Source organism: Lethenteron reissneri, unplaced genomic scaffold (assembly GCF_015708825.2).
Source record: "Lethenteron reissneri isolate LAM-NWPU_2019-01 unplaced genomic scaffold, ASM1570882v1 scaffold_1915, whole genome shotgun sequence".
Lineage (NCBI taxonomy): Eukaryota > Metazoa > Chordata > Hyperoartia > Petromyzontiformes > Petromyzontidae > Lethenteron > Lethenteron reissneri.
In genome coordinates, this window is record NW_026891680.1 from 30250 (window position 1) to 43792 (window position 13543).

Consider the following 13543-nt stretch of genomic DNA (forward strand, 5'->3'; position numbering starts at 1 on the left):
AAACTCTCCACTCTCTCCACAACTGCCCCATCACCGATTGGGAGTTGTGGGGGTGGAGTGTCCGATGGTACAAAATACCCAGGCAGGTGCTTCGTTTTGGTGGGGCTGATGGTAAGGCCCCACCTCTTAGTGGCATGCTCCAGTTTCAGCAGCAGTGCCTCCAACTCCTCCTCTGAGTGAGCAGAAATGGACCAGATCATCGGCATACATAACGTGGTTGAGCAATAGGGAGCCATCCCTTGACCGTACCCGGGCATCGATCAGCGTCCCATTGTATCTGTACCAGATGGAAATTCCTCCGGTACAGCTATTGAAGGCTTCACGAACTACGCGGTCAAAATAAATGTTAAATAATGTGGGAGCCAGAGGACATCCCTGTCGCACCCCAAGGTGTACAGGAAATTGCTCTGACTCCCGGCCACGTAGTTTTACCCGGGCCCGCTCACCATCATAAAGGTCCTTAATGATCGTGAGCAGAGGGTCAGGGACTCCGAAAGCACAAAGAACAACCCAGAGCCCAGACCTATTGATGACTTCATAGGCCTTGACCAGGTCAATAAAGCAGAGATGTAGGTCTTGTGGGAAATCCCTACACCTTTGCTGTAGCAGACGGACATAAAATACGCCCACACACACACACCCACACGCCTACACACGTACACACACACATACACAAATACACGCCCACACACACACACCTACACACACACACACACGCCAATATATACACACACACACCTTCACACACACACGCCCACACACACGTGTGTAAAGTCGTCTATAAATGCGAAGTTTTTGCCAGAGGTTTCAAACACGGCCAGTGGAGACCTGGCGAGAGACACGAAAAGTGAGTGAGTGTTTCAACATGGACCACCATCATCATCATTGTTGTTACCATCACCATCATCACCATCATCACCATCACCATCATTGTTACCATCATCATCACCATCATCATCACACCATAATCGTCATCATTGTTAACATCATCATCACCATAATCATCATTGTTACCATCATCACAATCATCGTTACCATCATCACCATCATCACCATCATCATTGTTACCATCATCACCATCATCACCATCATCATCACAGCCACCATCATCACCATCATCATCACCATCATTATCATCACCGCAACCATTATCATTGTTACCATCATCACTACCATCATCATCACCGCAACCATCATCATTGTTACCACCATCACCACCATCACCACCATCATCACCACCATCACCACCATTATTACCATCACCACGACAACCACCATCATCACTACCACCACCATTACCACCATCATCACTAACATCATCATCACCAACACCACCATCATCATCACCGCAACCATCATCATTGTTACCACCATCACCACCACCACCATCACCACCGTCATTACCACGACAACCACCATCATCACCATCACCACCATCACCACCACCACCATCATCACCACCGCCGTCACTGTGTGTGCCACAAAGCCTGTAGCCTTCATGTGTGCTGCTACTCGCTAACAGCACTTGCCCCAAACGTTCGCTCGGGCTACACGGGAGAACTTTGTTTTTCTGTGTGTCTTCGGGGGGAGCGGTGGCGCAGTGGTTAGCGCCGAACTGCGCTGGGTGAGTGAGTGGTTGAGTGAGTGGGTGAGTGAGTGAGTGGGTGAGTGGGCAAGTGAGTGGGTGTTTGTGTGAGTGGGTGAGTGAGTGGGTGAGTGAATGAGTGGGTGGTTGAGTGAGTAGGTGATTGAGTGGGTGAGTGAGTGGTTGAGTGAGTGGGTGAGTGGGTGAGTGAGTGAGTGGGTGAGTGAGTGGGTGTTTGTGTGAGTGGGTGAGTGAGTGGGTGAGTGAATGAGTGGGTGGTTGAGTGAGTAGGTGAGTGAGTAGGTGAGTGAGTAGGTGAGTGAGTGGTTGAGTAAATGGTTGAGTGAGTAAGTGGGTGAGTCAGAGAGTGGGTGAGTGAGTGAGTGGGTGAGTCAGAGAGTGGGTGAGTGGGTGAGTGAGTGGGTGAGTGAGTGGGTGAGTGAGTGGGTGAGTGAATGAGTGCGTGGTTGAGTGGGTGGTTGAGTGGGTGGTTGAGTGAGTAGGTGAGTGAGTAGGTGAGTGAGTAGGCGAGTGAGTGGTTGAGTGAGTGAGTGGGTGAGTTTAATGAGCGGGCAGGCGAGGCGCGCGCAAGGAGTGGTGGTGCAGCGGTTAACACCGGTGACGATGATCTTGAACCGGTCCTGGGGTCCTCTCGCTAGGTCGACTCAACGACTCGAACTCTTCCTGCAAGAACCGGTAGTTATCTTCACGTGACAGCGAGGATGCAGCACCATCAACACCATCACCACCATCGCCATCACCATCATCTGCTGAGGCTGCTGATGGTGATGCTGACGGTGGTTCTCATGGCCACGGAAATCGTCGGTTCATCTCAAATACGAGGTGAGCGCAGATTCCGTGGACACACACAACAACACACACACACACAACCACACACACAACCACACAATCACACATACAATCACACACACACAGACACACACACAACTACATACACACACAATCACATACACAATCACACACAATCACATACACAATCACATACACAATCACATACACAATCACACACAATCACATACACACAACCACACACACACACAATCACATACACAATCACACACAATCACATACACAATCACATACACAATCACATAACACAATCACACACAATCACATACACAATCACATACACAATCACACACAATCACATACACAATCAATTACACAATGACATACACAACCACAACACACACAATCACACACACACTCACATACACAATCACACACACTCACACACACAACCACACACACAACCACACACACAATCACACACACACACAATCACCCCCCCCACACACACACAATCACCCCCCCCCCCACACACACACACACAATCACCCCCCCCACCCTCTCGCCCCCCATGCCCGCGGGCCCAGGGCAGACGGCCAAGCCCTGCGTGAGCACGCAGCCTCGCTGATGTTGTCAGCCGAGACGATGTCACGACGTAATATTACATTAACTTTTGAACTTTAAACTTTCGTGACTGCAGCAATTCATATTCTGCGATTCTTTCCGTCAAGACACGTGGATTGAAAATGCAATGAAATAAATTAAAAAGAGATTTTTTTACATATATATATTATTTTTATTATCACGTCTATATAAAATGAAAGAAAACTTTTTATCAAAATTATATCTATTTTTTAAATATATATTCTGATTATCACTTAGAAAATAAAATAAATAAAATGCTAAAAATAATATCTCTTTTTAAATACGTAATTTTCCTTATCACTTGGAAAATAAAAGATAAAAAATGATAAAAAATATATCTATTTTCAAATATATAATTTAGATTATCACTTAGATATACAATAAAATAAAATAATAATAAAAATAATATTTTTTTAAATATGTCATTTTTATTATCACTTAGAAAATAAAAGAAATAAAATGATAAAAAATAACAACATCTATTTTCAAATATATACATTTTATTATCGCTTAGAAAATAAAAGAAACAAAATACTAGAAATATCTATTTTTAATATATATAATTTTGATTATCACTTAAAAAATAAAAGAAATAAAATAAAAATAATATTATATCTATTTTAAAATATATATTTTTGATTTTCACTTAGATACACAATAAAGAAAATAATGAAAAAAATAATATAATTTTTTTACATATCTAATTTTGATTATTACTTAGATATAAAAAAAACTAATATATATTTCAATATATCTAATTTTGATCATCACTTAGAAAAAAAAAACAATAATATAATTTTTTTTACATATCTAATTTTAATTATCACTTAGATATTAAAAAAAAATAAAACAAAATATTTTTTAATATACATAATTTCATTATCACTTAGATAAAAAATACAAACCTAACACGACTAATAGAAATTAAACGATTAATTCGTTATGTATCTTTGTTTTTACCGAATTCTCTGCAGTCACGAAAGTTTTGAGTGGAAATTTACAATCGATTACTTTGGCGATGTTCATCGATTACTTTGCCAATGTTCATTGAATACTGGCGTGCTCAAGAATGACGAATCCGAAAGTAGATTTGATTACGCAGAATAATCTAGAAGAGAAATAGTATAGCATAGTAATTATATAGATTGGTAACAATATAGAATAGTATCATTGTCGTTGTTGTTGTTCACACAGAGAGCCATAGACTCATCACACAGAGAGCCATAGACTCACCACACAGAGAGCCATAGACTCATCACACAGAGAGCCATAGACTCACCACACAGAGAGCCATAGACTCATCACACAGAGAGCCATAGACTCACCACACAGAGAGCCATAGACTCATCACACAGAGACCCATAGACTCATCACACAGAGAGCCATAGACTCATCACACAGAGAGCCATAGACTCACCACACAGAGAGCCATAGACTCATCACACAGAGAGCCATAGACTCACCACACAGAGAGCCATAGACTCATCACACAGAGACCCATAGACTCACCACACAGAGAGTCATAGACTCATCACACAGAGAGCCATAAACTCACCACACAGAGAGCCATAGACTCATCACACAGAGAGCCATAGACTCACCACACAGAGAGCCATAGACTAATCACACAGAGACCCATAGACTCATCACATAGAGAGTCATAGACTCATCACACAGAGAGCCATAGACTCATCACACAGAGACCCATAGACTCACCACACAGAGAGTCATAGACTCATCACACAGAGAGCCATAGACTCATCACACAGAGAGCCATAGACTCATCACACAGAGACCCATAGACTCACCACACAGAGAGTCATAGACTCATCACACAGAGAGCCATAGACTCATCACACAGAGAGCCATAGACTCACCACACAGAGACCCATAGACTCATCACACAGAGAGTCATAGACTCATCACACAGAGAGCCATAGACTCACCACACAGAGACCCATAGACTAATAACACAGAGAGCCATAGACTCATCACACAGAGAGCCATAGACTCATCACACAGAGACCCATAGACTAATCACACAGAGAGCCATAGACTCATCACACAGAGAGCCATAGACTCATCACACAGAGACCCATAGACTCACCACACAGAGAGCCATAGACTCACCACACAGAGACCCATAGACTCATCACACAGAGAGCCATAGACTCACCACACTACACCACACTACACCACACTACACTCACACCACACCACACTCACACCACACCACACTCACACCACACCACACTCACACCACACCACACTCACACCACACCACACTCACACCACACCACACTCACACCAGAGATCCACAGACTCATCACACAGAGATCCATAGACTCTAAAGAAAGCTGTCTCTGGTGTGGACCAATCAGTTTCAAAGACAATGCCATTTATTTTGAGAGCATGTTTTTTGTTTGCATTCTGACCACAAGTTATTGTGCTTAATGCAGACATGATTCCTCGTAAAAAAAAATTCAGTTTGGTGTTTTAACATCGTAACAGAGCTGTTTATTGCCAGACAGAAGAGGAAAATCGATTCTCGACCCCCAATACCGCCCCATCGATCATCTCCAGACACACAGACAAAGATCCCCCATATAGCCTTAGCAGACTGTAGGGGCAAGTGCTGTTGGCGAGCACCTATGAAAGCCAGCACCACGCCCGACCGCCTTTGTCTCCCCAGCGGCGATGTTTACACACCGCTACACCAGGTACTCATTTGAGGCTGAGTCGACCTAGGGGATGCCCAGGATCGGTTCAGATAATCGTCACCGGTGGTGTTGGCCGTGAGCGGGAATTGAGCGCAGCGTAGCGCTAACCACTACACCCACCGCTCCCCCTAGAGACACAAACAACAACAACCGCCATTCGCCACTAAGTGGCGGTGACGTCACCACGACGCTTGTGCCAGGCCATGTGCACTTTGAGGCCACGTGAAGTGTCGAACGCCCGCTGGCAGGAGGTCACGGGGCAGACCCAGCAGGTGCCACGGGTCGACTGACCGAGATGACCGAGATGACTGGCTGATGCACCACCTGTGCCCCCTACTGTGCCAACTTGCTGTGCTTTAACCACCCGGCGCTCCGCTCGTTGTTGTGAGCGTCACTCCTCCGCCCTCCGTTGTTGTTGGAGGGCGACTGCCTCCAACTGCCCAGTAGCAGCGTCCTTCACGAGCCTCCTCCACAGAGGCCGACTGACCGAGATGACCGAGATGACTGGCTGATGCACCACCTGTGCCCCCTACTGTGCCAACTTGCTGTGCTTTAGCCACCCGGCACTCCGCTCGTTGTTGTGAGCGTTGCTCCTCCGCCCTCCGTTGTTGTTGGAGGGCGACTGCCTCCAACTGCCCAGTAGCAGCGTCCTTCACGAGCCTCCTCCACAGAGGCCGACTGACCGAGATGACCGAGATGACTGGCTGATGCACCACCTGTGCCCCCTACTGTGTCAACTTGCTGTGAGACAGACACACAGACACACACACACACAGAGAGATGGGACGCTGTCGAACTCTGACCGTGTCTCCCCAGGGCTGGAGGAGGTAGAGGATGTGGAGGTGCAGGATGAGGTGCAGGAGGAGATGGGGCATCGGAGTCACAGCCAGGCAAACGAGCGTCTCCTCCGCTCCGTGCTGCACGAGGCGATGGCTACGGTCAACGGAGCCTACAAATACTCACGTGACAGGTATGGTGTGAGTGTGGTGTGGTGTGAGTGTGGTGTGAGTGTAGTGTTGTGTGGTGTAGTGTGGCGTGGTGTAGCGCACAGACTGTAACAACTACAGGGGCGTCTCACTCCTCAGTGTGCCGGGAAAGGTCCTGGCAAGGAAATTTAAATTAATAACAAATAAAATAATAAAATCATGATTTTTAAAATCATGATTTTTAAAATCATGATTTTTATTATTTTTTTATTAATTTTAATTTCATTTTTTACCTACGTGACTTTACCGAAAGAACTAAGAGTATGAATCCTTGCAGTCACGAAAGCTTCAAATATAGAATTATTAAACATCGCCTTGCCAGGCACGCTGAGGAGGGGCTTGCGGAGCCCCAATGCTGTTTCAGGAAAGGGTGGTCCTGCACGGATGCCATATTTTATGTCCGTCTGCTACAGCAGAGGTGTAGAGAATTCCAACAAGACCTGCATCTCTGCTTTATTGACCTGGTCAAGGCCTATGATACCATCAGTAGGCCTGGGCTATGGGTTGTTCTTCATGCTTTCGGAGTCCATGACCCTCTGCACACGATCATTAAGGACCTTCATGATGGTGAACGAGCCCAGGTAAAACTACGTGGCCGGGAGTAAGAACCATTCCCTGTACACCTTAGAGTGCGACAGGGATGTCCTCTGGCACCCACATTATTTAACATCCATTTCGGCCACGTAGTTCGTGAAGCCTTCAATAGCTGTACATATACAATGGGAGGCTGATCGATGCCCGGGTGCGGTCCAGGGATGGCTCCCTATTGGTCAACCACGTTATGTATGCCGATGATCTGGTAATTGCTGCTCACTCAGAGGAGGAGTTGGAGGCACTGCTGCTGAACCTGGAGCTTGCCACTAAGCGGTAGGGCCTTACTATCAGCCCCACCAAAACTAAGCATCTGCCTGGGCATTTTGTACCATCGGGCACTCCACCCCCACAACTTCCAATTGATGATGGGGCAGTTGTGGAGAGAGTGGAGAGTTTCCCATACCTGGGCAGTGTGTGTCTAAGAGAGAGAGAGAGAGATGCGCACTCATCCCTAGGGTGCGGTATGTACACAATGTGTGAAATGCAGGCTGGGGAGGGAGATTGATGTGTGAGGCTCAGGGCGTCGTGAACTGCGGTGATTTATCGTCGTATTCTTGTGTAAAACTTTGTTTGACTTTAGTAGACAAAGCCACCACCGCCACCACTACTACCACCACCACCGCCACCGCCACCACCACCTCCACCACCACCACCACCACCAAATAACCACCATGCCCACGAGCACCACCCAACACCACAACTACCACCACCATCCCCACGACCACCACCATCCCCAACACCATCCCCACCACCCACCCCACTCACTCACTCACCCACCAACCCACCAACCCACCCACCACCACCCCCACCACCACCCACTCACCCACCCACCACCACCCACCCACCCATCCACCCACCACCCCACCAACCCACCCACTCACCCACCCACTGACCCACTCACCCACTCACCCACCCACCCACCCAACCACCACCCACCCAACCCACCCACCCACTCACCCACCCACCCACCCACCACCCACCCACTCAATCCACCACCAACCCACCCACCACCCCAACACCACCCACCCAACCCACCCACCCATTGCCTCTGCCCCCCACCACCCACCCAACCCACCCACCCATTGCCTCTGCCCCCCACCACCCCACCACTCAACGCACCCAACCCACCCACCCATTGCCTCTGCCCCCCACCACCCCACCACCACCCACCCATTGCCTCTGCCCCCACCACCACCCACCCCACCCATCCACCCACTCACCCACCCACTACCCCACCACCACCCATCTACCCATTCACCCACCCACCACCACCCACCCATTGCCTCTGCCCCCCCACCACCCACCCAACCCACCCACCCATTGCCTCTGCCCCCCACCCACCCAACCCACCCACCTATTGCCTCTGCCCCCCACCACCCACCCACCCACCCCACCCACGCATTGCCTCTGCCCCCCACCCACCCAACCCACCCACCCATTGCCTCTGCCCCCCACCCACCCACCCAACCCACCCATTGCCTCTGCCCCCCACCACCACCCACCCAACCCACCCACTCACCCACCCACTACCCCACCACCACCCACCTAACCCACCCACCCATTGCCTCTGCCCCCCACCACCACCCACCCAACCCACCCACCCATTTCCTCTGCCCCCCACCCACCCAACCCACTCACCCACCCACTCACCCACTCACCCACTCACCCACCCACCACCACCCCACCACCCACCCAACCCACCCACTCACCCACAACCCCACCCACCCACCCACTCACTCACCCACCCACTACCCCACCACCACCCACCACCCACCCAACCCACCCACCCATTACCTCTGCCCCCCACCCCCACCACCCCCCCAGAGTGAAGAGCCGCCTGGCGACCCGCGACGCGTCCCCCTCGGACCTTCTGGCCTTCTTCAAGCAGCCGGCGGGCGCCACCCGCACGGCCGTGAGAGCCGCCGAGGCTCTTGACGTCACCCTGAGCCTCCTACTCCCACGTCGCGCCAGGAGGGACCTCCACGGCACCGGTAGGGGGGAGGGGGTGGGGGTGGGGGGGGAGGGGAGGGGGTGGGGGTGGGGGGAGGGGGTGGGGGGGGGGGAGGGGGAGGGGGGAGGGGTGGGGGTGGGGGGGGGTGGGGGCGGGGGAGGGCAGGGGAGATGGGAGGGGGGAGGGAAGGGGGTGGGGGTGGGTGAGGGGGTCGGGGGTGGGGGGAGCGGGGAGAGAGGGAGAGGGGAAGGGGGGAGGGGAAGGGGGTGGGGGGAGGGAGGGGGAGGGGGAGGGGGTCGGGGGAGGGTGGAGGGGGTGGGGGAGGGGGAGGAAGGGGGTGGGGGGAGAGGGGAGGGAAGGGTGGGGGAGGGGGTGGGGGAGGGGGTTGGGGGGAGGGAGGGAGGGGGAGGTGGGGAGGGGGGCTCTATCCGCTGCTGGCTGAATGCATCACGGCATATACTAATAATAATTTTACAACTGGTCAACACACTTTTTCTGGCATAAGGTTTATTCCACACAGTTTTAAGGTAATTTTGGGGTGCCGATTCCAAATCTGGCATCAGTTTTTGTCCATCACATCAGGTTTTTTGAGATATCAAATATTGTATTTTCAATAAAAGCTGCAGAAGAAAAATATTAAATAAATGTGGATATCTACATAAAATTATATTATAAACACACTATCCTAAAAACACAGCACCGTATTTTAACACTAAAGCAGTCACTGACTCGCAACAACTTGCAATCATAAGTGACAGAGTTAATTTCGGGTAAAATCAATGAAAATGGGGTATGCCGACAGCATAAAAATGAGATGTGATGGAGCAAATCTGAGATCAGATTTGGAATCAGCACCCTGAAATTAGTCTAGAACAGCTGCAAAAGTCCAGGCCAGAAAAAAATGTTTTTGTTGTTGTTGACCAGTGTTATCATTAGCTTGAGGAGGAGCGTTTAGCCTGTAGCGGTTGTTTCCAATCGATGTCTCCGTTGGTCTTCCCCTATCGCCGCAGACTTCCTGAGTCCCCAGGACCTGGCCACGATAGAGCGCGTCACCGGCACATTGATGCTAATCACAGTGCATCACGGCGTATAGTAATACTGATCATTATTATTAGTACGAGTAGCAGCGTTAGCCTGTAGCGGTTGCTTCTAATCGATGTCTCCGTTGGTCTTCCCCTATCGCCGCAGACTTCCTGAGTGCCCAGGACCTGGCCACGATAGAGCGCGTCACCGGCTGTGGTGCTCAGCTACAGATACCGCGATGCTCCTCCGATTGCTTCAGCGACAAATACCAGGCACACAACTCGGAGTGCAACAACCGGTAACATCAACATCAATATCAACATCAATATCAACATCATCAACATCATCAACAACATCATCATCAACATCATCAACACCGTCAACATCACCATCATCAACATCATCAACATCACTATCATCACCATCAACATCACCATCAACACCATCATCAACAACATCATCAACACCACCATCAACATCAATATCACCGTCATCAACATCATCAAGATCAACATCAATATCAACGTAAACATCACCATCAATATCATCATCAACATCACCATCATCAACATCACCATCATCAACATCACCATCATCAACATCACCATCAACATCATCATCATCAACATCACCGTCATCAACATCATCAACACCATCATCATCATCAACATCACCATCATCAACATCACCACCAACACCACCATCATCAACATCACCATCATCAACAACATCATCAACACCACCATCAACATCATCAACATCACCGTCATCAACATCATCAACATCACCATCAATATCAACATCACCATCATCAACATCACCATCACCGTCATCAACATCATCAACGTCACCATCAATATCATCATCAACATCAACATCATAAACATCACCATGGTGGTCACAAACGCCATGAAGAGAAAGGGCCAATCAAAAGTGTCCCTCCTCCCACCACGGCACTGCCCGTCACAGCGTTGCCCGTCCGGCACCACGAGGAGGTAGTCGGTTGTTTTTTGCCGGACTACCATCACACCACCATCTCTCTATTGTTCGTCCATCAAAGTTGATGATGACCAAGGCACGTTTGTCATTATGTTGGGTTTTGATGAGTGCGCAGATGGCTGAAGAGGCCAATCCGAGCCCGGAATTCCCTGTGGCACACTGGACAGGTCAGGGAGGATGTAGAGCTCTGAGGTGCAGCCACACATCCTTCCTTGGTAGATTTGAGCTGCTGCCTCTTCAAGATGGCACAGGAGCGTCTCCTACTCTCACAGAGGATTGCACCGTCCTGTACTTTTCTTCTTCAGGCAGGTCGGTCCTGTGCTAGGGATTCCCAGCTTTTAAGGTCGAATCCAAAGCTCTTCAAGGAAGCTTTCAGGGTCTGTGAAGGTAGACACAGACAAAGGTCCCCCGTGTAGCCTCTAGCAGACTGTAGGGGCAAGTGCAGCACCACCATCATCACCATCACCCCCCCCCCTCCACCCCGTAGAGGCAACCCGCGTCTGGGTGCTGCCAACGTGGGTTTCGTGCGGTGGCTCCCGGCGGAGTATGACGACAACGCCTCGCTGCCACGCGGCTGGGACGAGGAGAAGCTCCACAACGGATACAAGCTGCCCCCGGTCAGTCGACAGCGCACAAAGATAAAGATCCCCCGTGTAGCCTTAACGGACTGTAGGGGCAAGTGCTGTTAGCGAGCGCCTATCAAGGTTGGAACGGTACACGAGGGGGTGGGTGGCCAGCACCACGCCCGACCGCCTTTGTCTCCCCAGTGGCGATGTTTACTACATACCGCACCAGGTACTCGTTTGAGGCAGAGTCGACCTAGGGGAGGCCCGGGACCGGTTCAGATAATCGTCACTGGTGTTGGCCGTGAGCGGGAATCGAACCCGGGTCTCCAGGTTCGTAGCGCAGCGCAGCGCTAACTACTACACTACCGCTCCCCAGCGCACACACGCCTATACACACACACACCTACACACACACACGTACACACACTCACCTACACACACACACACGCCTATACACACACACACACCTACACACACACACACGCCTATACACACACACACACCTACACACACACACCTACACACACACACGCACACACACGTACACACACTCACCTACACACACACTCACCTACGCACACACACACGCCTATACACACACCTACACACACACGCCTATATACACCCCTACACACACACACCTACACGCACGCACACACACACCTACACGCACACACACGCACACACACTCACCTACACACACACGCCTATACACACAGACACGCCTACACACACACGCACACACACATCTACACGCACACACACTCACCTACACACACACGCCTACACACACACACGCGAACACACGCACATTCACCTACACACATACACATGCACACTCACGTACACACACACACACGCTCGCACACACACACCTACACACACACGCACCCACACACACAGCCCCAAATGAGTTACCTGGTCAGTGTAGTGAACATCGCCACTGGGGGAGAGACAAAGGCGGCCGGGCGTGGTGCTGGCCACCCACCCCCTCTGTGTGTGCCACAGTGCCGGCAGCCTTCATAGGTGCTGCTCGCTCACAGCCACTTGCCCCTACAGCCCTGTCAGAGGCTACACGGGGGACCTTTGTCTGTGTCTACCTTCACAGACACTGCTGCTGCGACTCGCTACCACCAACAGCACTTGCCCCTACAGCCTGCTAGAGGCTACACGGGGGACCTTTGTCTTTGTTTCATGCGCACCTTTGTGAGACGTTGGGTCAACGTTGGTCCTCCCCCCCCCCCCCCACATCTCCCTACCCTTCCTCCCACCCTCCCTCCCTTCTTTCCCTGCACACCAACCCACACCGCACCCACACCGATCACACCCACACACTACACCAACACACCACACACCACCCACATCACACCACACCACTCCCAACCACACCACACCAACCACACCACCCACCCCACACCACAACACCACCCACTCCACACCCACACACCAACCACAACACCACACCACCCACACCACACAACACACACCAACCCACACCCCACACCTACACCACTCACACCACCCACTCCACCCCACACCCAACCGCACAACCACACCCACCATACCCACAACCCCACCACACACCACCCCACAACACCACACCCCACCACCCCACACCACCCCCCACCACACCACACACACCAACACCAACACCCACACACCAC

At 50.7% G+C, this 13543-nt stretch overlaps 1 protein-coding gene across 2 annotated transcripts in view; it reads left to right on the forward strand.

Annotated features, from left to right (window-relative positions):
- The first annotated feature begins 724 nt into the window (after nt 1–724).
- Nucleotides 725–13543, forward strand: part of LOC133339574 (eosinophil peroxidase-like) — a 28037-nt gene continuing 15218 nt past the window's right edge. The window contains exons 1-6 of one of the 2 annotated variants that reach the window (XM_061547684.1): nt 725–847; nt 2245–2428; nt 6577–6730; nt 9165–9331; nt 10480–10612; nt 11801–11930. In XM_061547684.1, coding sequence (XP_061403668.1) covers nt 785–847; nt 2245–2428; nt 6577–6730; nt 9165–9331; nt 10480–10612; nt 11801–11930 — 831 coding nt within the window. In that variant the 5' untranslated portion in view covers nt 725–784. Of the gene's footprint in view, nt 852–2244; nt 2429–6576; nt 6731–9164; nt 9332–10479; nt 10613–11800; nt 11931–13543 lie in introns of both variants that reach the window. The other variant, XM_061547685.1, reaches the window with a different exon arrangement.